Below are 27,249 nucleotides of genomic sequence, written 5' to 3'. Positions count from 1 at the left end.
ATTGAAAATACAAGAGCACGTGCATTAAATAAATAAATATCTCTTTTTGATTTTGAGAAAGTACTGGAAAATTCTAGTGCATGATTTTAAAATCTTATAAAAGGAGGAAAACATCTCAGTTTGTGTAGTTGCTTAGTTTGTTGTTGTTTAGAAAACTGCTCTTGTTGATTGTAGCGAATTCGTGGAGTTGCTTTTAGCTGTTTTGAATTACATTCTATTGGACATTTGAGTAGTTAAAAGATAACTACTGTGAGATATTGTAATACTGCATGATAATTTGAGAAAATTTAAACATTTTTGTTGTGTAATAATAAATTTTTGTTCATTTTTCATCGGACTTGTGCATTCATTTCGTAACGAACCCGTACGCACGCAACAATTTTTTGGTGTCAGAAGTGGGATTTGAATGCCAATCACAAGAGCAATGGAAGAGCAGTTAAGACAGCTGATATTAGCCTTTGCTGCATTTAAAGAGGAAATGAAAACGGGCTAGCAAGAAATAAAAGCGGGACAAGAAGAAATGAAAGATGATATGAAATCTGGTCAGGAAAAGATGGAAGCTGGTCAGAAAAAGATGGAAGAATCCGTTAAAAAGGAAATGGAATCTGTTAAAAAGGAAATGGAAGCCGTTCACGAAAAGTTGGAAGCTGGTCAAGTAACTTTTAAAGAAGATATAAAAGCTGTACAAGAAAAGATTGAAGCAGGTCAAGACGAAATGAAAAGAGAAATAACCTGCGTATTAGAAAGTAAATTTGAGGCTATGGAAGACAGAATAGGAGCTGTCGAAAATAAAGTCGGGCAAATTGAAGAAAAGTTTTCTTCTGTCAAAGATGAAATAGAAGATAGAGTGTCGGCTGTGGAGCAACGAGTCGAAGGAACAGTTTCGGCCGTCCAACAACAAATTGAAGAGAGAGTTTCTGCAGTTGCCAAAGAAATGGAAACTTAAAAAAAATTCGTAGCGATGGCAGGGAGCAAGAGTGATGATTTTAAATTCTTACCAATGCCTGCTCGTCCATCTCTGAAGCTATTCACATATGATATATCCACACAAGTCTTATACACTTGCCAGGAAGACATCCTGGCAAGTGTATAAGACCCAGTTTTCTATCGTTGCGTATGCGAATGGATGGGATTCCCAAGCTAAGGCCTGTCATCTCGCCGCTTCTCTGAGAGCAGATGCAGCGGATATCCTGCAGACGCTTCCCGAAAATCAAAGGCTAGATTTCGAAGCTCTATCCAGTGGTTTGAAGCTGTGCTTCGGCGAGAAATGTTTAAAAGACTACAGCAGGCTCCAATTAAAATCCCGTCAACAGAAGCTCACCGAAACAATTCAGGAGCTCGCCACGGATGTTGAAAGGCTGTCACATAATGCCTTTTACTGAGTGCCCGACAGAAACAAGGGAAATACTGTCCCTGCAATATTTCATCGATTGCATCCGGGACCCTGAAATACAGAAAGCACTGCGAATGGCGGATGTTAAAGATCTGAAAAGCGCTTTAGTGTATGCCATGAAATTTGAGGCAGCCCAGCAAGCCACTCGTGGAGACCGCCACCCAATCAGAGCTGCTCATGTCCAGGAACCAAGGGATCAAGTTACTGTTCGTTTAGACAATATAACCAGACAACTCAATGACTTAAGAAGAAATATCAATGAAAAGAAACCGACTTTAAAATGTTGGAACTGCGGTGCTGAAGGACACATACGACGAAACTGCAGAACACTCCAGGGCACGGATGTTAAGACCACTCCTAACAAACAGCAGGAAAACTAATTAGTGGCCATCTCGTGGGGTGGAGGTTGCCAGATAATGAAAAGCCCCAGTTTAAAGCGCTTCAGATTTCTGCAGTGAGAGGCAGCAGTAATGGACTTTTCATAATAGGACATATTAATGGAGTTCCCTGCAATATGACGATAGATACAGGAGCCAACGTTACCATCATCCAAAAAGATTTGACTCAACAATTGCGAAGCAAACTTATCTGGACGCCACCCTGCGTTACCCTACAGACTGTGTCCAGTGATAAGATCGACATCGATGGAAAAGTAAATGTTAACATCACGTTTGGAAGTGCTGCTTATCATCACACAGCATATGTAGCAGAGATCACTGATTCTTGCGTACTCGGCTTGGACTTTCTAAGGAAATACAATTTTTCCTTGGACTTTAAAAATAACGAATTGCATTCTAGATCTGAGGACATAGCTTTATTTGAAGTTAATGATGAAGAAGTTAAATCTGTCCATAAAATCATAGCACAAGACTATATCACAATACCGGCAAGAACAGAAATTTTAATTCCTGGATCCATAGCCGAAAACAGAAATTTCCGCTACGGCATCATAGAATATCCCAATAACTGTAATAGCCCAAAAGGAGTAGTAGTAGCCTCAACACTCGTCGACCTATCCAGAACGGTTATCCCGGTGAGAGTCGCCAATGTAACTGAGAAGGTGAGAATTATTAAGAAAGGTGAAGTGGTTGCAGCATGTACTCCAGTAACCACCATTGAAAGAAAGAGTAACATCCAAGAGTCCTTTTCTTCAGAAAGCATTACATCAGAGTTACTTCAGAATGCGCAATTAAACGATGAAGAGAAGAATGCTGCCGATCGCATCATTAAAGATCTTCAAGTTGTTTTCTCTCGCTCATCTTCTGACATGTGTCGAACCAGTTTGACACAACATAGAATTGATACCGGCGATTATCCCCCGATCGAGCAACATCCAAGACGTCTACCGTTTGCTAAACAGGAAGAGGTACAAACGCTTTTAAAGGATATGGAAGAAGGCGATGTCATCAAGCCTTCAGCAAGTCCATGGGCATCTCCCATCGTCCTAGTCAGAAAGAAAGACGGCTCAACAAGATTTTGCGTCGACTATCGCCGGTTGAATGAGGTTACGAAGAAAGACCGTTACCCTCTTCCTAGAATTGACGACATTCTAGACACTCTTTCTGGAAGCAAGTGGTTCTCAACACTTGATTTAAAGAGTGGTTATTGGCAGGTAGAAATACACCCTGAAGACCGAGAAAAGACGGCATTTACTATGGGTCAAGGGCTTTGGCAATTCAAGGTGATGCCGTTTGGACCGTGTAATGCGCCGGCAACATTCGAACGCCTTATGGAGACTGTTTTGAAAGGTCTTTCCTACGAAGCCTGTCTGATATACCTGGACGATATCATCATCGTCGGAAAGAGTTTTGAAGAGCATCTAGAAAATCTTAGGAAGGTGCTTCAGAAACTGAAAGAAGCCAATCTGAAGCTGAGTCCTGCTAAATGCAAATTGTTTTGAAAGGAAGTGACTTACCTGGGACGTGTCATCTCTGCAGAAGGTGTGTGCACGGATCCTGAAAAGGTGTCAGCCATTAAATTCTGGAAACGTCCCGAAAATGTCCATCAGTTGAGAAGCTTCCTAGGGCTTTGCACCTACTATAGGAGATTCGTGAAGGACTTTTCTTCCATCGCAAGACCCCCTTCACAAGCTAACAGAGAGCAAGCAAAGATTCTTGTGGACAAAGGAATGCGAGGATGCATTTAACAATTTACAGGAAGCTTTAACATCTGCTCCAATCCTGACGTATCCTCAGGTCTACAGACCATTTATTCTCGACACGGATGCGAGCAATGAAAGTGTCGGTGCTGTTTTGTCCCAAGAAATAGACGGCCAAGAACGTGTAGTAGCTTACTGGAGCAAGTGCTTGTCTAAACCGGAGAGGAATTACTGTGCTACTAGGAAAGAGGTGCTCGCCATAGGCAAAGCTGTAGAACATTTCCATCATTATGTATACGGGAGAAAATTCCTCCTCCGCACGGACCATGCCTCATTGGCCTGGCTTTTAAATTTCAAGAATCCTGAGGGTCAAATAGCCAGGTGGATACAGAGACTCCAAGAATATGACATCACTATCCGTCATCGTAAGGGATCATCACACGGGAACGCTGACGCCCTGTCTAGACGACCTTGCCCGGAAAGTTGCTGACTCCCGTCACAAGACAAATTACAACATCAACATCGGCTGATCGAGAACCGTGGAGTGATGATGAAGTCAGGAAAGACCAGCCGGAAGACCGCGACATTAAACCCATAATTGATTTAATGGAGTCATCAAACAGAAAACCTACCTGGCAGGGCATTTCTATCTGTAGTCCTACAGCCAAACAATATTGGGCACTCTGGGATTCACTTCACATTCGAAACGGCGTCTTATACCGGAAATTCGAATCGGATGATGGGAAGATGTTCTGATGGCAACTTATACTTCCAAGATCCCGCATTCCTGATGTCCTTAAAGAATTACATAGCAGCCCTACAGGAGGTCACTTTGGAATAATGAAGACCTTGCAGAGAGTTCGTGAGTGCTTTTACTGGAATAATGCAAAGGATGACGTGCAAAAGTGGTGCCGATCTTGCGATGCCTGTGCAGGTCGGAAAGGACCGAGGAGACGCAGCCGAGGCAAGGTGCAACGTTACAACGTAGGGGCGCCTTTTGAACGTATCGCCTTTGACATCCTGGGACCTCTGCCACGAACTGCTGATGGCAACAAATACATACTCGTTGTCATTGATTACTTCACCAAGTGGCCTGAAGCTTATCCTATTCCTGATCAAGAGGCTGTCACAGTAACTGAGGTAATGATACAGCACTGGATTTCCAGGTTCGGAGTGCCTCTTCAGTTACATTCCGATCAGGGAAGGAATTTTACTTCGGCAGTAATCAAAGAACTATGTAAACTACTTGGCATTGACAAAACCCAAACGATGCCATTACATCCCCAGTCGGACGGCATGATAGAGAGGTTCAATCGAACCATCCTTAATAACCTCTCATTAGTGGTTTCCAGAAACCAAAAGGATTGGGACAAGAAATTACCACTGTTTTAACTGGCTTACCGCAGTGCTGTCCACGAGACTACCGGCTATTCTCCATCACAGATGCTCTTTGGTCGTGACCTTCGTCTGCCTTGTGATCTATTGTTTGGTCGCCCTCCGGATGCTCCTTCATCGTCTGAGAAATATATTCAAGATCTCCAGCCACGGTTTGAAGTGATGCACAACTTTGCACGAGAGCGAGTCAACTTGGCGACGGAGAAGATGAAGACCCGCTACGACACAAGAGCTACTGAACATCAATTCCACGAAGGAGACAAGGTGTGGTTGTGGAATCTGACTCGACGGAAAGGACTTTGTCCGAAATTACAGTCACATTGGGATGGCCCGTACACAGTCCTAAAAAGGCTGAATGACGTCGTGGTTTGGATTCGTAAGTCTTCGAACTCTAAACCTAAAGTCGTTCATTACGACAGGTTAGCTCATTACTATGGCCATAGTACGTAATGTAAATAATTGTAAATAGTATCAGACCATGGTCCTTTTTGTTTTTAAATGTGTATTTGATTTGATTTGTATTTAGTATCTGATAGCATTTGATTTTTTCAAGTTAGTTATTGGTTTATTGTTCATGTTGTTTGATATTGTAATGTAATGTTTATGCCTCAGTTGCATTTATGCCACAGTTGTAAGTTTAGCTTCCTGTCCAGAGATTGTACTGCCCGGGACGTGCAGTCCTTGGGAAAGGGGCAGTGTTACGAATTTGGTATTTAAAAAGCTAATGTTAGTTCAATTATAAATTAAATGGTTTTATTTCTCGTGCGGTGCAGCCCGTGATGAATATTAAGGGAAAGCTAAGCCGGAAAATTGAAAATACAAGAGCATGTGCATTAAATAAATAAATATCTCTTTTTGATTTCAAGAAAGTACTGGAAAATTCTAGTGCGTGATTTTAAAATCTTATAAAAGGAGGAAAACATCTCACTTTGTGTAGTTGCTTAGTTTTTTGTTGTTTAGAAACTTCTCTTGTTGATTGTAGCGAATTTGCGGAGTTGCTTTCTTTAGCTGTTTTGAATTACGTTCTATTGGACATTTGAGTAGTTAAAAGATAACTACTGTGAGATATTGTAATACTGCATGATAATTTGAGAAAATTTAAGCGTTTTTGTTGTGATAATAATAAATTTTTGTTCCTTTTTTCATCGAACTTCTGCATTCATTTCGTAACGAACTCGTACGCACACAACATTATGTTACCAAAATGTGCTTGATTTGAGATAAATAAGAAGTAAATTTACTTTAGCAGTACTGTACATGAAATTTTTGCATTACTTTGCAAAATTTGTGGAGAAAACTGAACAAAAGAAATTATCTGTATTATTTACGATATTTTTCATGTTTTTTAGATTGTATAGAATATTTTGTCATATTGTTACCTTTTCAATTTTTTTATACTTTTAAAGTATAAAAAGCAAAATATGTGTAACTTTTTTTGTATTGTTTAATTATCCTTCTTTAATATGTTTCATAATATATGTTTAGATTGTAATAAATTAAACAAGTGACAGAGCTCTTTTATGTTTTTAAGTCTGTGCTGCTTATAATGTATATATTATTGAATGAATTGTACTATGATGACTTTCATGATCTTTCTACTCTGTCGTCATTGGTAATCAAAACTTTTGAATTGGATGTTGCAATAAATGATCAGTCTTTACGTCTATACGTTGTCCATGTACACAGTTACTTTGATGAAATTATCTTATTCAGAGTTATTTTTTTAATATTTATTAATAGTTTTTTTTCCTGCATAATCTTATTAATCACCAACCTCAAACCTCATCACTTCATTATCTCCTTTATTCCTTTCTATGTAACAGGAGCTTTTTGAAAGTTGCGAAAGACTACGGCCAAAACTTTTTCGTTTAGCTGGAGAACTGGATGAAAAAGATGAAGGCCTTGGTAATGTAAACATATTTATTTTATCTACTGTTTTAGTTTTGATGGTACGTATTCTTTACTGATGTTTGTTTTATATGTATTTTAGGTGAAATTTTAAAAGCAAATGATGAATTGACTGTTGTAATTAACAATTATAAAAAGAAGATGGGTGTGCCATCTGAAAATGGAAGTTCTAATACAAGTATGTTAATTTAGAATTTGTACTTGCAAATGTGACTTTAAACCTGTTGTTGTGTTTTAAAAAAATAACTTGTGGTCTGAAATCACGGGAAACCCAGATGAAATACCTACTTAATTGTAAAATTTGGGAATTGTTTTAAATTTTGTTAAAAGGCAAATTATTACTGACACAAATTTTGGGATTTTGCTTTTAATTATTTGCAACTAAATGATATTTATTTTGTTGTAAATAATTAAAAGCAGTAATTTTTTTTTAATGATTGAGATGATTTTTTAACTCCTCTTCCCAGATGTGTGTATATTTGCTGTAATAATTATGGGACAATCTGTTCAAACTACAGCATCTCGTAAATACATTTATGTATTGTTGGATTACATCCTTCCTGAAATAATGATTTATTAGAACCAGCTTCATTGGCTCAGTAACTTGGCACATATTGGTTCAATGTTAAGTCTGATCTTATTCAACATGATGTTCAGTGATGTGTCTCAATTATGAACACAGATAATGCAGTGGAGTCCACTGTTTTTATTTGCAGAGGATTTGGCACTTCAGTCCATTGATAGAAATTTTAAAAAAAGATGTGCGACTTCCTTAATGAAGCTCTTGGTAGTCTTTCATCATAATCAAGAGAAATTGAAATGATTATAAATATTAATATGACAAGTTTTTAATTTTTTACTGAATACAAAATTTAAAGCTGTTAAATTTTTACATGAACTACACCAATTAAATTAAACTGAAAAAATGCTATGTACTTGGGAATCAGTTGGATTCTAAACTGAGTTAGAGCAGCTATTCTCATAAAAGTGTAGAGACTGATACCTCCAGAAATAAATTATTTAACAGACTTGTGTTATTGAAATGAAAAAAAAAATTGCCTCTGAATCTAAAACCAGGAAATAATTCAAGGAATATGCATGACCAGGAAATAATACGAGAGTGGATCCAAAAAAAAGTTTACAGGAGTAATAAAAAATTATTTATTAACAACAGACAGAAAATAAGGAAAGCCATATGTGGAAAAGGGAATTAAAGGGCATACTTGGCTATAATTTTACCACAAAATTACCAAATATGTTTAGGCATTTAGCTGAACTCTGGACCAGCTTGTTTAACCCGGCTTGGTAGAAATCACATCCCTGCCCATTGAGCCAGAGCTCTTGGTAGCTGTTTTCATATCACTGTCTGATGAGAACCTCATTCCACATAAATGTTCCTCAATTTCAGAAAAAGAAAATAGTCACTGGGTGTTAAACCTGGACTATATCAGGGGTTACTTCAAACTTCCCACTTAAAAACTTTTGCAGCAGTTTTTGAGTTTGGTGAGGAGTATGGGACCATGCATTGCTATGCAGGAGAACGACACTCAGCATGTTAGGCGCTTGTGTTGGATGGCATCACATAACCTTGTCTAAATGGCACACTAACAATCGAACCTTTCTAAACGTCTTACCATTTCAATTGCTCTGATACGTCTACGAACTTACTCTACCTACCTGCACAACCACTGCTAGATAACAAATAGCCACCTGCCTACATTATGGAGATAAGGTACAGTCTGAGTAAAAACTTTAAAGCCAGTAAAAATTTTTGAGAAAATGTAAAATGAAATGAAAGGGATTCAAATAATATTATTAAAGTTCATTGATAAGAAATAAATGCTATAAACATAATTTGTAAATACATAATTATGAGAAACGTGGTTATTTACAAAGTTTGTATTTCTGCCTGAGTAAAAACCTTAAGGCCACCAATCATTTTTTAAAAATAAATATAATCGTGTAATTACCATTGCAACTACAGTCAAAAGTCTTTAATCCGGACTCGTCGGGACTTCGGCGAATCCGGATTATCGATTTTTCCGGATTATAGATCATCAGTTTAAATCTGGTAAGATGGCATGCAGAAATTATAAAATTAAAAATATGAAACCATAATTTATAAAATAATGAGCAATTATGATGTAAAGGTATCAAAATTTACCAAAAAAGAAGCCTAATATTTATTTGTTTACTTTATTAAACATTTCTTTCAACGCGCGGATGCGTAAAGCATACCTTACGCATAGCCGAAATTAGAAAATTGCAACCAGAAAACTATTTGATTTGTATTTGTGGTATTTATAATGACGAGGAATTTGATTTAAATCATTTCAAAGACAGAGTACATCGATATTAAATACTACATTTAGTAAGGAATTATAAGCCAAATAAAATAAAAACATCTGCTCTGAAGATAACGATAGTGTTGACAAATCAACTTCCAGTTCATTGAGCGCCAGGACGTCTCCCCCCCCCCGCGCAGAGCAGCGTGAAATTGATAAACAGATTTCGGAACGGTTAGATAAACAAAGAATATGCCTTTATCCATTTTTTGTAGCAATTCGTTTTCTGTTTGATGGACATCGAAACATACTTTCATTTTCTAGATCCTTTGGGAGCTCCAGCATCGGAAATTCTATTTGACATAATCAAAAGTTCGAGCTTACTTTTAGAAAATTGCTCTTACAGTCTGCAAAAAATAATAAGCCGGATCCAATTCGAAGATTAAGGAACAACGCAATCATCAACATTAACTGAAATAGATAATTAGATAATTTTAGCTTACACCGTCCGTTATACATTAAACGCGCACGCGAAAACGTATTCTGCACTTGCGCAGACGCATATGCATAGTCGTAAATGTCTTGGGCGCACTAGTAAAACGCCTATGCGCATGCGTCAATGCGGCGCATGCGCAGAAAGATTTTAGCTTTGAGGTCCGGATTATGGGTGTCCGAATTAACGACTTTTGACTGTACTAGCTTGTGACAATGCTGCAGTTTTCATATTTGTCATACGTTTCTTCGAAGTATTGGTGATCTTTGTGAAGATGACGAAGGGTAAGAAGTTAACTGATCGTGAAAGAGGAGAAATCGAAGCTTTGTCTTTAACAGGAATGAGTAGTCGTGCTATTGCGATAAAGACTGTAGTCAACAATTTTTTTAAATTGAAAGACAATTATGGTAAAAAGAATACTGGGGGAAGACCTAAAGCTTTGTCCTCGCATGATGAAAGAAGAGTTTGCCTACTTGTATCTACTGGAAAGTACTCAACCAGGAAACTGATTCCGACAACAGGTTTAAAAGTGTGTCAAAAACGATTTATAACACAATTAGAAGGTCTGGAAGGTTCAATCATACAGCAAAATTGACTAAGCCTCAGTTACTGCAGAGACACAAAATAGAGCGTTTGAATTTTGGCCAGAAAGTCATGACCTGGGACAACCAATGAATAGAAATTATTTTTTCTGATAAAAAAAGAAAAAAAAAAGGAATTTGGATGGACCAGATGGCTGGAATTTCTACTGGCATGATATAAGAAATGACAGAGAAATATTCTCCAAGCGCCAATTAGGTGGAGGGTCTGTCATGACTTGGGGATATTTTGCTTACAATGGTGTGGGCTCAATTGCATTCGTTTCAGGTAGAATGAATTCACAAGGATACCAAAATGTCCTAACAAATCATTTTTTGCCAAATGCTGAATGTCTTGTTGGAGAAAATTGGAAATATCAGTAAGACAATGCATCAATCCATTCGAGTAACAGCAAAAAAAAATTTGTTCCAAGTCAACAATGTTGAAACTGTGAAATGGCCAGCTAGATCACCTGAACTCAAGCCAATTGAGAACCTTTGGGGTGACTTAGCAAGAAGAATTTATGCAAATGGGAGACATTTTACATCAACAACAGAGCTGAAATCTACTATCGAAGGTGAATGGTATAAAACGGACCCCACCCTTTGTCAAAAACTCGTTTCATCCATGAAAACAAGAATATTTGAAGTAATTCGAAGAAATGGCTCCTACACAACCTTCTAAGAATTAGTAATTTTTTTTAATATGTTATTTTCTATGTTGGCCTTAAAGTTTTTACTCAGGCTCAAATATTCATCTGTGTGTTTTGTACTATTTTCTAATAATAAAATATTTGCAAATTAATTTTTCTACTTTTTTTACTTTTATTTAAGCTCAATAATTATCAGTCAAATGGTAGTTTAATTCCTCAGTTTAAATGTTTCCCTTTTCTCAAAAATTTTTACTGGCCATAAAGTTTTTACTCGGGCTTTATTACCTCCACAATAATTATTTTTCAAATGCTGATGCTTGTAACTTTTTATTTTTTAGATCCACATACATAGTAATACTTTTCAGGGAAGAAACATTTACCAGGTTAAGACATATTAGTCTTCTAAAACTACGATTCTGTTTTGTAAAATAAGTGAAGGAACAGCTTTTATTTAGGGCTGTGTTTGTGCTCTGACTAACAGTTTATCTCAAAAGAGAAGTATCAGATGCAGGCTTCAGTGCACTTTGGTGCAGTTTAAGCTCTGTGCATTGAGTTTAAAGGACTACCGAAAATTCTCAACATGGAAAAAATTCCAGCAGCTTACATACACTCACAATCTATTGGCCTTTAACTTGTTTGCCACAATAGGTTTAGTTTAACAATTCTAAATCATTTCTCATTGTTTGAAGGACTGCTTCTTTGACTACTGCTACAGTATACTGATTGTCAGAAGTGTTGGTAATCACTGGTAGATATAAGACACAGATCTCTGGAAAACAGTTTGATATGTTTGGAATTGTTTCCAGGCCAAATAATCAGGAAAAAAAAAAAAAAAAGTGGTTTTGTCATTACCAAATAACAAAATAAAAGAGTGACTTTTTTTATTGCATGTCCTTCTTCAGTGCTTCTAACAGTAAATCAGTGCTCACTATCTGCTATTCGTCTTCTTTCAGCTATCGAAACATGAATATCATAAAAAAATTATCCCATGAAAGTTATAAATTCGTGTCAGTCAGCATTTTAAGATTTTCAGCTGCTCAAATTCCACTACACTTTTAAAATTGTATATTTGAATTGCATTCTTAACTTTTGGAAGCCAGTGTATAAATAAGAGGCTCAGATGAGCCTGAATTAGTTGAGAGAGTAATGGATTAATTAAGAGACTTTTTAGTAATTTTACTGTTTGCTTTGTGTTCTGTAGTTTGCAATAATTCTGAAAATGCAGAGAGAATTTCTTGTTTAAAGAGATATTTCAGTATTTTTTGTGTTCTACTTCAACTATTTAGTTGATTAGCTTTGAAAACTGTTGTCACTTTAAGCTGTAATTAATATTCAGGCATTTCTGTTCATATGGCTTGTGTATTTAAGCAGATCTTGACAATCCAGGAACATGTTACGATATATTGCATTGTTGCCAATAATAAATAAGTAGTGAGAACAAATTTTTATACTTATTGCTGAAATGTTTTTTTTTTTTTTTTTTTTTTTTTTGAAGTCTTTGAAGAAGATTGAAGTCTTTTTTTTTTTTTTTTGAATTATTTTTATTTATTTATTTTAGTTCTGCAAGCTGTAACAGATAGCATATATATATAGGAAAGCAATTGGGATATATTATTGCATATGAATAGGGTAGCTGCATTATTAATAGTACAGTCAAAAGTCGTTAATTCAGACACCCATAATCCGGACCTCAAACCTACAAACTTTCTGCGCGTAAGACCTTTCCGGCTGCGAATACGCACGTGCGCATGCCCAAAATACGTTTGTGCATGTGCGTTTAACGTATAACGGACGGTATAAGCTAAGCTAAAATTACCTAATTCAGTTAATGTTGCAGATTGTGTTGTTCCTTAATCTTCGAATTGGTTCCGGCTTATTATTTTTTGCAGACTGTTAGAGCAATTTTATAAAAGTAAGCTTGAACTTTCGATTATGTCAAATAGAATTTCTGATATATATTTACTAATATGTAAAGGATCTACGAAAGTATGTTTCGAAGTCCATTAAACAAAAAGTGGAATTCCTGCAAAAAATGGATAAAGGCATATCCTTTGTTTATCTAAACTTTAACGTTTGTTTATCTTTAACGCCGGTGCGCAATAAATTGGAAGTTGATCTGTCAGCACTATCCTGATCTTCAGGGCAGATGTTTTTATTTTATTTGGCTTATAATTCCTTACTAAATGTAGTATTTCATCTCGATGTACTGTCTTTCATATGATTTAAATAAAATTCCTCGTCATTATAATTCACTTCCGATAGTGAAGAAAGTAAAGTAAACAAATAAATATTAAGCTTTTTTTTTTGTAAATTTTGATACCCTTTAAATCATAATTGTTCTTTATTTCATAAATTACAGTTTCATATTTTTAATTTTATAATTTCTGCATGCCATCTTACCAGATTTAAACTGATGATCTATAATCCGGAAAAATCGATAATCCGGAATCGCCAAAGTCCCGACGAGTCCGGATTAATGACTTTTGACTGTATAGAATTTTAAAATATATTATTTAACTGTTCTAATAAATGAAGTAGTTGAATTTTCAGCAGTGGACCTAGGTTTCTACCATGGAATCAATTACATAGCTGCCAATTCTCTTGCATTTTACCCAGAGATGCATGATTGTCCCTCCTTCTGATGATTTTTAATTTTTAACCTTTACTAAGGGAAACGTTTCCCAGTAATAAACGAATTTCTCTGAATTAAGGAAACTTAAATTAAGCTAATTACATTTTCCCATCTCTAGTGATTTTCAGAATAATTTTTCTTATTAAATTTTATCTGAATTGTATTTTTATTGCATTTTATTGATCTTTGTCTTTTTTGATTTTTCATTTGATCCGAGTTGTCTTAATCTTTGTTTAATCAATTAATATTTGTATATAATTTTATTTTACTTCACTATATGATGCATTAAAGTTTCCACACAAATGCTATACCCAGTAATTAATTTTATTTTCATCATATTCAAAAGGTATTTTGATTAAATAAAAGCTTACCTTCACTACTCATGATTTTCTCAAGGTGTAAGAAAATTAAAGAATGAAATTAGCCTAAGATTATAAAATTTGAAATATCTAATTAAATACAGTATATTTTATGTCAGAATTGTATTATAAATAGTTCAGTAACCTGAATCATGCATTAGAAACTAAAGCCAGTTTGAAATTCCTTTTAAATGATATCATCATCAATCTTCCAGTATTTAAAATCCCAATCATATTATGCTTCGGATACGCGGGACTTGATGTCGAGAGGGACAATTCTCAGAACCTGCACAATTCCAAGAAACCCACGTAGCTAGGCTACCATTTTCACTTATACTACAAAGACTTGAACGCCAAACACTAATTGATTATCCTTCAGATTGGAATCGCATGATGCTTCAGAAGCAGAACTTTCATCTGATTGGTTGTCTCTACCTGGGACAAAGGTCCAGCCAAGATATTTTCAGTGAGGTTTGGAAAAATCCGTAGCTAGGCGGGATTTCGCTTCAGGTGGGGCTCTTTTTTCTAGGAATCCTCTCAGTTAAATCAGTGCCTCCAGAATCTTGTTTCTCTGAAAAGTCCTGTCTAGCCGGGACTGTAGCCAAGTGTGATAACCTCTTAAGATTTCAATGTTGACAACTATGTGGTTATTTCCACCTTTAATAAAATTAATATGTGTTGCATTTTTTGTTATATGTTGTGTACATTTAGTTTATGCAATTAGTACATATTTTTAGTTGTATTTAGTTGTGTACATTAATTTTATGCAAAATTATTTTTTGGGTTAATGTTGTATTCTTAAAGCATAATTAGACTTTTAAAAGCTAAAGTTTAATATTTGTCAAATGCTAGTAATCATTATTAATAAATATATTAGTATAGTTACTGTGTTATAACCAGTTTAGATAAGGATGTAGAGAACCTGAAAGGTTTAACCCTTTAACTGTCAAGTTATTTTGATGATTTATTGAGCGCACATTAACTTTTCCCGAGATACAGTCAAGTTTGACAAAGAGATGAAGCCGAAATAAACGTCTCCCGATATATATTCGGGTATAACAATACGATGCACTCAGAAAAAAATTACCCCAAGATATACTCGGACGTGACATTTTCGAACACCAGTGCTATCTCGGGCATGACAGTTAAAAGGTTAAAGAAAACCAGATTAATATAATCAATGAAAAATAGGATAATGAATTCAGAGGTAAAATTGAGATAATGAGTTTATAATAAAGAAACAAAAAAGTTCATATACTGAACAATTAGTTAATACATTTTTATTTATTTATTTTTAATAGAGGAGGCTTCATTATTAGATCTTGGATCTCCTGTTCAAGAATCTCAGTCTGCAGCCGCTAATTCTTCTCTGCTGGATGATCAGCTGTTGGCTTTGGGTAAGTTTTAAATTTAAAAATTTCGATAACTAAAAAATCTATAAAAGAAATATGTACCATAAAGATTTGACAATGCCTCTCACAATTTAGCATTTCAGTCATGTTTTAATGGCAGTTTACGTATTGTCTTTATCATATATGGTATTCATAAGTACTAACCACTCGGTATTTATGAATCTGTTAGGCTGTTACTCACTTGTAACTAGAGGCATGGCTGCTTAACACCAAATTTTTAAAAACATTGATTAATGTGGGAGAGTTATTATTATATGTATTTCAAAGTTGGCTGTATTGTTTGTGTATTAACTTTGTTAAATATTGCATTACTTATAAAATAATGAAATATACACGACAAAAGCTTAAAATTCACAAGTTTTAAGGACTGAATTTAAAATTTTCTTAAATTTTTATAAATGAAGTAAGATTTTAATCAGTTTATAACCTTAGTAACAATTCATTTTTGCTTGGCTTACAAAGATTACATTATAATGTATGTCCAGATATAATCAGTTAGCTATATATATTATTCATTGTTGATTTATGTTAATCGTGCAAAAAGTCATTCCACTGGTACAGTTAATGCTGATATTGTCAGAATTAGTGAAGTAAATGTTGCACTCGTAATGTGTTTGCTTTTGTTTGTACATAGTATTAATTCATGTATAGGTTTCATTTTCTACCTGAAGGGGAAAATAAAGAACAAATACAGTTCAAATATTTTGAGTAACAACAAGTAATATAACAGTTCAAATATTTTGAGTATGGACTAGTAGTGCTAAGTTTTTTAAATAATTATACCAATTTCCAAGTCTAGATTTCTCTAAATTTTATCACAAACGTTTTGAGAAAATTATACTAGATTATGAAAGCTTCTCTTTATTTAAAAAGTTCATGAATTTTATTATAAGAACCAGACCTTTTGCATTTCTGCTGAGATGTGTTACAATTTCAAAACAGGAAGAATAATAATAAATTAAGTTCGTTTGTAAACAATGAGTATTCCCTCCTTGTAGGTGTATAACTTTAATTCATCAACTGCATGTAATTCATCTGCTTTTTTTGCACTGTAGGAGAAGCAGGAAGAAATCTTTCTTTGTCATTGACAGAATGTGATACATTCTTCAGCATGTACTGTCTTCTTATAGTAGGAAATAAGCAATCAGAAATAGAACATGGCAGGGCACAACTCATTTGAATTTGAATTTCTGAGCTTTAAAATCTAAAATTCGGTACATAACTATAGATTAAACACAATAAGGATTTTACTACATGAATAAATTAGAAAACAATGTTATGTTACTGCCCTCAGTTTTGAATTTATGGGCATGCATGTGTATGTGCTGAGAAAATGTTGCTGTTTGTATTTGTAAAAATTAGTCCATTGTATCAAGTGAGAAAAATTATATCTACTAAGCAAATTTAAGTATTGCTAAGAAGTAACATAGATTTGAAATACTTGCAAAAATTTGAAAGCAATTAATCTATTTGAATTAATGTAATACTTTTCATTGTGGGGAGACAATTCAAGTATGAATTGTATCAAACACTTCCTGGTATCATAGTGAAAACTTAAGCTAAAGCAGGTTATAACAGATTTGATATGATTAACTCATTTCTTTTGAGCTGAAAATAAACTCTCTGTATTAAGTGAATAGATATGCCATTTTCAATTGATAATGTAAGCATCACTCCCATAGAAAGGATTCCAACTGGCACAGTGGACAGGCAATGCTAACTTTTTGTAACCAAAATATGTATTTACATAGTTATATGCTTTGCTGCATTTCTGAGCAGACTCCCATCCCTCCCCAATATTTATATGAATAACAGGAAAAAAAAGAGAGGAGCAAAAGACTTAGCTGTTCTGTTTTTATTTTTGGGCTTACACAAAAAAGCTTGATATGCATATTTTTTAAGAAACAGTTGCAATTTTACACTGGTCATCAAAATTAAAGAATAATGAGAAAAAATATGCTCACTAAGTTAATGTTGCAACCAATGCCTGATGCTGCATAATTATTTATGTTAATTAAATACAATTGAATGCAAAATTGCACAGAGAGGTCAAACACAAATGGAGGTCGCCAAAAATTTGAATATCCTTTAAAGTGTCATATCAAGAATTTGGAGTCGCTTTTTAAGCATTGGATTAGTTAACAGGCAGCCTGGTCAAAGGTGACCAAGAGCACCAACTGCACAATTTTCTGTCATTGTCGGCTTGAAGAAACTGCGAAGCGACTGTGTGAGGTTTGGTTTTAAACCTTCAGACTGCCATGGGAACTCGAATTAATCATTCTACTGCTGCACAAAGGCTTAAAGAGGTTGGACTGTATGTGGACCGCTGTTTAATAGTTTGGGAAGGAATAATGACAAATGGCCACATCGAGCTGCATGTCTTTCAAGGAGGTTATGTAACCACTCAGAGATATGAGGAGGAGGTATTGGATTCCCAGGTTAGACTGTTTAGGGGTGGGTGCTGTTGGCTCAGAGATTTTGTTAATGGACGACAATGCTCGTCCTCATTGAGCATATGTGGTATCAGAATACTTGCAAACAGAAGATATCACTTGTATGGCTTGGCCAAGTTATTCACTGGACTTCAACCCGATTGAGCTTATGTGGGATACCTTAGGACACTGAATTTCCACATACCAAATTCCTCCCTATACCCTCTAGGAACGAAAAAAGGCACTTTTAGAGGAGCAACATGCAGTTTCCACAAGCCTTCATCAACACTTTGGTTAAGTCTGTGAAATCAAGATGTGAGGTATGCATATCTATCCAAGGTGACCATACATCATATTAAAGAAACATTTTTTCCACAAGAAGTGATTTAATTTTTCCATTATTTTCCAATTTCCTTAAATTTGGTTTTAATTTCAATATTTTGCAAATAATCAACTGTCAAACATTTTAATTTAGGCTAACTAATGCTTTTGTATATATTTCTATTAATAATTTTTCATTAAGTATTAGTTGTATTTTATTTCTGTCATTATCCTTTAATTCTGGTGACCAGTGTATGCAAGTAACAGAATGTAAGGTCACAATTTTAAGGGATGATAGAACTTGATAAATTAATAATTTTCATAATGCAGTTTGAGGGGGAATGTGATAGGAACATAGAAACACAATATGCACAAAGAAATTTTAAAAATGAATGACCAGCAGTTGCAATACATGTATTACAGAACGACAGATCTCATTTTTGAGACACAATTTGATTCTTCTGAAGATCAGAATGAGCATCTCTGTTGTCTGAGCATAGTATATGATATGCTAGGCATTTCATTGTGATGCATGTATTACAGTTACTAGTTATTCATTTGAACAAATATTGTGAATATCGTATATTATATCTCATAAATATCAGTAATTGAAATAACATTCTCCATATTTTTTATAGTTGTGTTTCTGTATTCACATTCCACCACAAGTCATATTGCAAAATTTGCTACTTTTGCCATGTATAATACAAGGTCTGAGATATGAACTTAGCAGGACTTTACCGATTTTGGATTTTAGATCATCAGTTTAAATCTTGTAAGATCACATAAAAATTATATAAAAAGTATGAAATAGTTTGACTTAATGAAGCATTTATGATCTCAAAAGAATCAAATTTTGAAGAAAAGCTTGTTTGCTAAACATCTTTTTTAATGCTAGATGTTTTAAGTTGCTTCGTGTAATTTCTTGGTTAGTTACAAAGTTCCATTATTCAGTGAAATTGCCAATTCGAGAATTCTCACTAAATTGTGAGTTGAAATTTTTCCATTCTCAGCAATCTCTTAATTACTTTCTTCACTCTTGGTAACGATATTTTCTGTGTTTGGAACCCTATTTCATATTTCATATAACCATAGTTATGAAATGAAACACTGAAAATTCGTGGACCCTTTTCTCTGAATCAAATGAAGTGAGCTAGAGTTCAGAAACTGCTTCAGTATATGAAACATGTACTTACAAAATCTGGACCATATTTGAAAAAATTCTCTCTTATCATAATTTTCTTTGAGCATCAGAATTAAATTCTGTTTTTTTTTTTTTTTTTTTTTTTTTTTTTTTTAAATAAGTTTTGTTAATAAATTTTACCGTATTATACTGGAAAACTTGTACACTAATGTTTTCAAAAAATGCAACACCATTAAGCAACATTTGGAAAATGAAATTTAATCTACATATTACTAATTAAGTGGTACAAATAAACAATCCAATTTACAAGACAAAAAACAAAATGAACGTCGGAAATCAGTACTTTGTGTGTCCAGCAAACTGAGTGATGAGAGCCTGTACTCACTGTGGCATTGAATCATAAGGTTCTGAATGTAATCTTGAAGAATGGCATTCATAAGGCTTCGACTTGACGTCAAAGTTCAGTCGTAGTCTGTGTCCCACCAGCTTTTTTTTTTTTTTTTTATACGAGTAAGTCTCCGAATGATGAGATACCAGGCATGCACCATGGGTGACCTATCCAGGGAATGAGGAGGCTATGGAAGAAGCAAAACCTGTTGTTCTTTAAAGAAGGTTTGTGCAGTCTGAGAAACATGTGCATGGGCAATTATCCTGTTAAAATACAGTGCCCGGAATGCGTTGAAGAATGGGGAGGACCTCTGCCTCCACGACTTCCCTCATGTAGTGATCACTGTTGAGGTTGCCCTAATCTGCACTAGATGGGATCGACAATTATACCCAATAGCTCCCCATACTATGATGCTGGATAACATATTGTGGAAGCATATGTTTCCCTCTGTAACATCTGACACATACTCTTCCATCATTTTATCTCCAGATTGTAACAAGATTCACCGGAGAAAACAACTTGTTGCCTCAGGATACACCATGCAGTGTGTTGCCATGCCCACTGAAGTTGGAGGCACGTGTGATTCATGTTCTCAACAATTTTTTTATAAAAGTCTTGATGTTATGCTGTGTCTAAAGTAAAAAGAATGTTTCAAGAAGATGCATGATTGACTGCTCACTGTCAGAAAAAGTGTCAGTGAATCTGTCTTTATCTTCTGTCTACTTCACATCATCTAAAGAATTATTATGGCAAATGTATTCCAGATAAAAATCAATAATTTTAATGGATTGATTTACCTCAGATTCACTTAAAATTGTTTGCCATTCAAAAATTTATTTCTATTAAATTATATTTTTTTCTTTTAAGGTTTAGGTGAACCTGATGCTCAAAGTTCTACTAATGTGAAATCTACAAGTGCCTCCAATGCTGCTACTTCTGCCACTCTGGCAGATTTGGATCAGATTTTTAAAAATAGCAAAACAAATATTGATGATATGAAGCCATCATTTTCTTCTGCTGCAAGTCTTAAACCTGCAAGTACTGTTAATTCTGTGATAAATGATTATACAGCCAATGTTCTTTTGTCTGGTGATACATCTGGTGTACCTTCTCTCACACCAGTACCTACTAGTGAGTAAAAATGCTGTGCGTGATAAATTTTGTAGATAATGAGTTTTTCTTCGCTTTTTTTTGTTTTCAATGCATGTTCTTTGCTGTAGAAAGAACTACATATTAAACACACAAAAAAATGTATGTAGACTTTTTCAATGTAAAATATTCTGCCTCTTAATAAGCATATGATTTAAGGCTTTTGATTCATAATCGGATATATAATTCATATTATATGATTATTTCCTTTATTTTTGTTTTATTTGGTGTATTAGCCAAGATGGTTTGAATTTAATCTGTAGAAATTTTCTTAAGTATGTGAATTTTCTCTGAATATTTATAAGTACATAAAATTTGATCCATAAAATCATTAGCTGTACTCTTTATTACAGATTATGTATATTGTATTGCATTGTTCACTAGAAATTATTTTGAGCAGTTTAAAAAAGAGTTTCACTTGAAGTTTTGTGAAACACATTACAACTGCAAAATTGATTTGGTGACTTGCCGACATTGGGCTAGTCAGCATAAGCTCTTTGTGCGATTGTCACCAACATTATTTTTTTGTTATTTATATAACATCTTTCAAAAAGATTGCAAGATTAAATATCTCTTTAACATATGAATCATGGCTTAAGAAATGAATCAGCTAAGGCATGCTTTCAAGTAGGAAAATTTCAGTCATTTAATTCATTTTGTAAAAAAAAAAAAAAAAAAAAAAAATCAAGTTGTTCCTTATTCTACTACAGATCTTCTAGAAAAGGGAAAGACAGAGTTCTTTGATATATAAAATTGTAAAAATTATATGTCTTGAATTATTTTCATCAGGTAAAAAATCATGGATTTTTTTAAGGTTTGCATAAATCCTGAATTTCATTAAATAATGAAATTTTAAATTTGCTATATAATTTTAACATTTCTGCAAATACTCATTTATAACTCCAGACATTTTTATATTGATTCTTTTCTGATGTATCTGGTGTCTTTGAAAAATTATTTGTTATTTGGATGGTATATATAAATATTATTTTGTGAAGGGGTTGTTTTAGATAGGGTCATAGAAGAGTTCTGTATAGTGTAACAAGTATTTATTAACAGGTTTAAGTTACACACAGACATTATATTTATCTTTAAGAAAAAATTACAGAGCAAAAGTCTGGTACAACCTATCAAGTGGGAGCCTTGGCTCTTACTGAAGTACTTCTATGGCTACTCACCAGAGGGTAGCCTTGTTGTCATAGTTAGTCCAACAGTTTATGTTAAAGGATTGGTTACAAACTCCCCCTCTGGCTCTTCCAACATCCCGGCAATGAGACGGAACTGGAGGATTTGGGAGCTCTTGTAACATTGTCTCTAGTCTCGTTTTTTTTTTTTTTTTTTTTTTTTTTTTTTTTGTTGTTGTTGTTTGTTTCCTGGGCAAGGGAACCTCTCTTTGAAGCACTATTCGGAACCACAAGTTCTTGATTATTTCAGGAATGCAAAGTAACTTTTGGCAGTCTACCTCTCTTCCTGAGCGGAAGAATGGGAGAAGTGGATGAGTCTTTGAAAAATGTTAGTGCAGACGTATGGTATGTTCCTAAGGGTTCTGATGGTTTATGAAGGCTTGAAAGGACATAGGAAGTAGGTGATTTCTGTTTCATTACCAAGTATGGACCATCACGCTTTGGTATGAACTTTGAAGTCTTTTTGTTTTTTGCATTGTTAACAGGATGTAAATTAACCCATACCTTATCACCTGGTGAATAAAACACTTGTCGCCTTCCTTTATCATATTGTTTTTTACGTTGATCTTGCTTTATTTTGATACGCTGTCGTATGTCCTTTGTAATAGTTGTGAATCGATATAAGATAAGGGGTGATTTCAGGAACAAAGATATCATTTTCGACCACAGCTTTGAAATCGTGAACAACGTCGTCGACAGTCCTCAGCTCTTTTCCAAACATTAGGAATGCTGATGTATGGCCTGTAGTGTCACAGACAGCCATATTCATAGTGAAGCGAGTAACTGGGAGTTTCAAATGCCAATTGTCATGCACATCTCCTACTAGGATTGTAAGACGAGGTTTTAAGTCTCTATTTTTCCGTTCCACAGGATTTGACTGAGGAAAGTAAACTGGTATCAAGTTCTGATTGATATTTAATGTGCAGCAAACTTGTTGCATGACTGCACTGATAAATTTGGTGCCGTTATCACTGATGATTGTTCGTGGTATACCATGCCGCATGAATACTTCTTCGATGAGGGTTATAGTGCAGTTGCCTGCTGTAGCTTGAGCAAGAGGAAATAATTCAACCCATCGTGTAGCACAGTCTTCGACAATGAATATCGATTGTTTTCCAGTGTCAGTTTTTGGCAATGGCCGAAACAAATCGATAGATATGATCTCAAAACATTGAGAAAAGACAGATGTTCTTAAGAGTCCAGCTGGCTTTTGATTGGTAGCCTTGTGGCGGTTGCATTCAGGACAGTTTTTCACATAGTAGGATATATACTTTTTCATACCAGTCCAATAATAGCACCTGGCATTTCATTGGAATGTTCCTTCTTCTCCATAATGTCCAGCCATTGGGTCATCATGGTGCTTTTGCATGATTGATTCATGCTCGGCCGTTGGAATTACTAACTGGGCCTTTTCTGAATCAGAGTCAGGGACATATCGGTAGAGAACACCTTGATTTATTAAGAATCCCCATTCAGTCCAGTTGGCACATTCTTCAGTTTTCTGAGTGGATTCAAAACTTTCTATAATCTTTTTTAAGTGTTCATCTTTAAGTTGGGATTCACGCATGTCTTTTGGACGTCTTGTGGGCATGTTGACCACAGATATATTTAAAATCTCGCAAGGTGAAACTTCATGTTCAGTGCTTGGACGAGACAGCATGTCAGCGATGACGTTTGCCTTTCCAGGAATGTATTGTACTTTCAGGTTGAAAGACTGAATTTCAAGTGCCCATCTAGCAAGTCTTCCGGTTGGAGACTTAAGGTTCAAAAGCCCTTATAAAGGTTGATGATCGGATGCTATAATTACTTCTGATTCTTTGACATAACCATGGAATTTTTTCAGGGCCCAGACCGCAGCGAGGGCTTCTCGTTCAGCCGTCGAATAGTTTTGCTCAGCTGGAGAAAGTAGTCAGCTGGCATATTCGATAGGGTGCTCTTTAGACCCTTCCCCTTGAAGTAAAACGGCTCCAACAGCATAATTGCTTGCATCCGTTCGAAGAATATACGGTTGAGTACCATTTGCTTGCTACAACACAGGAGGTGTTATGAGGCAGTTTTTTAGAGTTTCAAATGCTTTTTGCTGGTTGAAACGCCATTCCCATTGGACTTTCTTCTTTGTCAAATCACTAAGAGATTGTGATATTTCCGCGAAGTTTTGTATGTATCGTCTAAACCAAGAACACGTTTAAAGGAAGGATTGGAGTACCTTGATGTTTTTGGGAGGTGGAATTCTCTGGATAGAGGAAACTTTTTCTGAATCAACTTCGATTCCTTTTTGTGTGATCCAAAATCCCAAATATTTCACACGAGAAGAAGCGAAGTGGCACTTCTCTCTGTTTGCGTGGAATTTTAAGAGCAAAAGCCTTTTGAAAACAGCTTTGAGATCGGAAAGGTGTTTCTTGAATGATTCTGACAACACGATTATGTCCTCCAGATAGGTGAGGGTCAGGATGTCCTCAAGTCCATTGTGAAAACGGTCTATCAATCTCGGGAATGTTGCTGGGGCATTCCGAAGACCAAAGGGCATTCATAAGAAATGATGTGTTCCGAAGGGACACACAAATGCTGTCTTGTCTTGATCATCAGTATGAACCTTCACTTGGTGATATCCTGTACGAAGATCAAAGGTCGACACGAAAGGAGTAGGTTTTGCCTCATGTAACAGGTCATCCATTCTCGGAAGTGGGTAGGAATCTGGAACTGTAATCGCGTTCAATTTCCGGTAATCTATGCAGAGGCATATTGTTCCATTAGGTTTCGGTATTAAAACAACTGGGGATGCATAAGGGGATTCGCATTCTTCAATTATTCCTTCAGATAAGAGCTTGTCAATTTCTTGCTTTAAGATTTTTTCCTTAGCAGGGTTCATTCTATATGGTGGTACAGCTACTGGGGGATGGTTTCCAGTTTTAATTTGATGTTCTATGAAAGGTGTTGCTTCTCCCCCTGGTTGGAAGATAGTTGAATATTGACTCAATAGCTCATTTAATTGTGATCTTTGATGAGCCAATAGATGTTGTCCTTCACATTCTCTTAACAGTACAGTGTCAACTTCCGACGTACATTCGGTTCAATCATTGGGTTTAGAATCATCATCAATAAACTTAAACTTTTGTTGCGGATTATCCTGGTAAAACCACCAATGATTTTGTAGATCTAAAACAATTCCAGCGCTTCACTCTTAAAAGAATCGTGTGAGGTGTCTCTACAGACACTGTATGTAAGTTTATTGCTTTGAAGTCGGCTGATTCTTTACTTAAAGGAGGAAAGCAGGTTGGACACTCAGCCTTAACGATGCCTGATTTTCCACAACCATAACAACTAACAGGTGGTCGATCTTCTCTCATGCCAGAATTCCTTGTCGCTGAGTTTTTAACAAGTTGAGGGTTATTTTTATATTTTTTAGGACCACTACATTGAGACAGCTTTGGAGTGTTATTACTGACGTTTCTACTCCTGATGGTTTCAGCTTCTTCGATAAATCTAATTTATCAGCCAGTTGAAGTGGATCAGTCCACTCGGACCAATGATCCACAAAATGTTCTCTATACTCAGAAGGGGACCGTCTTTTAATTTGGTCTGATGTCATCAAATCCTTTAACTTCTCAAAAGTATTGACTTTTCATTCGTCAATCCTAATCTTGTGCATCACTAGCAGATTCCTTTGCAATCAGTTTTGCAACGTCATTAGGTAACAAACCCAAGAGATACACTACCCATTTCCCTTGAGGTATGTTCAAAATTGTTAGTTGCCTTTCAAATAAAGTGAGGAAAAGGCTCATGTCATCACTTTTTGGATTAAAGTGAGGAATTAAAGTTTGTAATTGTAACTTAGGGATATCCGTGTCAGTGAGTTTCAAAGCAGGTAAGGAATCATAACTAGCACCTGAACTAGCTACTTGTATTTTCAATTTCTCAAGCTCGTGCTTGAGTTCTATCTCTTTCCTTTCGTTATATTCGCATTCCTCACGCAGTTTTCTTTCGTTAAATTCACGTTCCTCTATTTCTTTTCGTTCCGCAATAATGCTGAAAAATATATCTTTAGTGAACTCTTCATTATATCCCTTACTCGTTAAAATGGCATCCTTTAATATCAACTATTGTCACTTGTTCTGTAACATTCACACCAAGTTCTTTTGCTAGAACACAGATATCTTGTTTACATCCTTTAAAAAAAAAACGACATGGTAACGTGTTTCACTTAAAATAAATTCTTCGATGAAAAAAAACTTTATTGTAGCTCTAACTAGAAGGTTGTAATGAGGTCACCTTACTCAGAAAAGATTTTTAGTAATTTTACCATAGAATAGCACTATACTAAAGTTAGTTGTATCAAAATTAACAGTCAAAGTAATATATAAAAAAGACTCTTCCTTAAAATAAAACAGTTTACAGGATTTAGAAATAGCATGGTTTAAGTAACATTGATAAAATCCTTTTCCGTTAATTATTTCTATTCTCAAAGAAAAAAATAAAACATTCATGGATAGCAATACACTTATGAAACTAAAAGAATTACGCACATGTGAAACGCATATCAATCAGTATAAAAAAAATAACATTTAACCAGAAAGAATCTTGCTTCAGTAAATCATCAAATATAAACAATTTTCAGCAATGTAAGCGGAAATGGAAGGAAAAAAAAATATGGCTAATCTTTGGTATATGGTAACAGGTAGTTTGGCGACATTTTGGTAAGGCGATAAAGGTTACTAGCTAGGACTTTAGCAGTGTACATGGATAAAGTCAAGAGTGTGCGCAATGCCATTTTTGTGCAATTCTGGGATTTTTTTTAAGTGAAAATAGGTTGAGGTGTACATGGATGCCGTGTATGTGCAATTCTTAAAAACGTGGCAAGCAGTTTGCGATTCTGCACTTTCTCCCAATTTCGCACCTAATCTTCGTCATGATTAAGCACTTTTGTTCCATAAAAGTTCTAGCATAAGCATAATTCGGCTAGCAGATTGTTGGAAAAAAATGTTGAGTTAAAAAAAAAAAAAAAAGCCTTTACTTTGTGAAAACAAAATGGCATCCAAACAAAAACTAGCAGGTTGCTGTAGCAGGGTTGGTCGCCAAATTTTCGCCAAAAAATCGCCAAGTTACCATAATCCAAAGATTGACCAAAAATATCAATAAATAAAACCAATATGGAAGCAACAGGGTAATAAACGTGTCACTGAGTCACTGATTCATCAAGTTAAGCTCAAATAGAAACTACATTTATAAGATTTAATACATTCAGCATATTATAATAACAATTTCTAATACAGAATTTTACTCTTAAAATGCCTCACTTTGAATATATTATACCTTTTTATGTTTTACCACATTTACCATTTCGAAACAAAACTGAATATTATGATTATGCAGTTCTAAAGCACTCATCTGTAAACAAAATGAAAGAATTTCTTAATCACTTCAAAAT

The 27,249-nt window shown here is 35.1% G+C and overlaps 1 protein-coding gene across 2 annotated transcripts in view; it reads left to right on the top strand.

The window, feature by feature from the left end:
• Positions 1-27,249, top strand: part of Gga (ADP-ribosylation factor-binding protein Gga) — a 74,635-nt gene that overhangs the window by 27,087 nt on the left and 20,299 nt on the right. For both annotated transcript variants that reach the window (XM_035355248.2, XM_085817723.1), the window contains 4 exons: positions 6,710-6,791; positions 6,877-6,972; positions 15,096-15,191; positions 20,359-20,622. In XM_035355248.2, coding sequence (XP_035211139.1) covers positions 6,710-6,791; positions 6,877-6,972; positions 15,096-15,191; positions 20,359-20,622 — 538 coding nt within the window. The remainder of the gene's footprint in view (positions 1-6,709; positions 6,792-6,876; positions 6,973-15,095; positions 15,192-20,358; positions 20,623-27,249) is intronic.

This window comes from Stegodyphus dumicola, chromosome 5 (assembly GCF_044657685.1).
Source record: "Stegodyphus dumicola isolate Sdum_Otavi_A_Nest chromosome 5, ASM4465768v1".
In the NCBI taxonomy this organism is placed as follows: Eukaryota; Metazoa; Arthropoda; class Arachnida; order Araneae; family Eresidae; genus Stegodyphus; species Stegodyphus dumicola.
The sequence above is the reverse complement of the archived record's forward strand: the minus strand, read 5'-3'. Positions and strand labels throughout refer to the sequence as shown.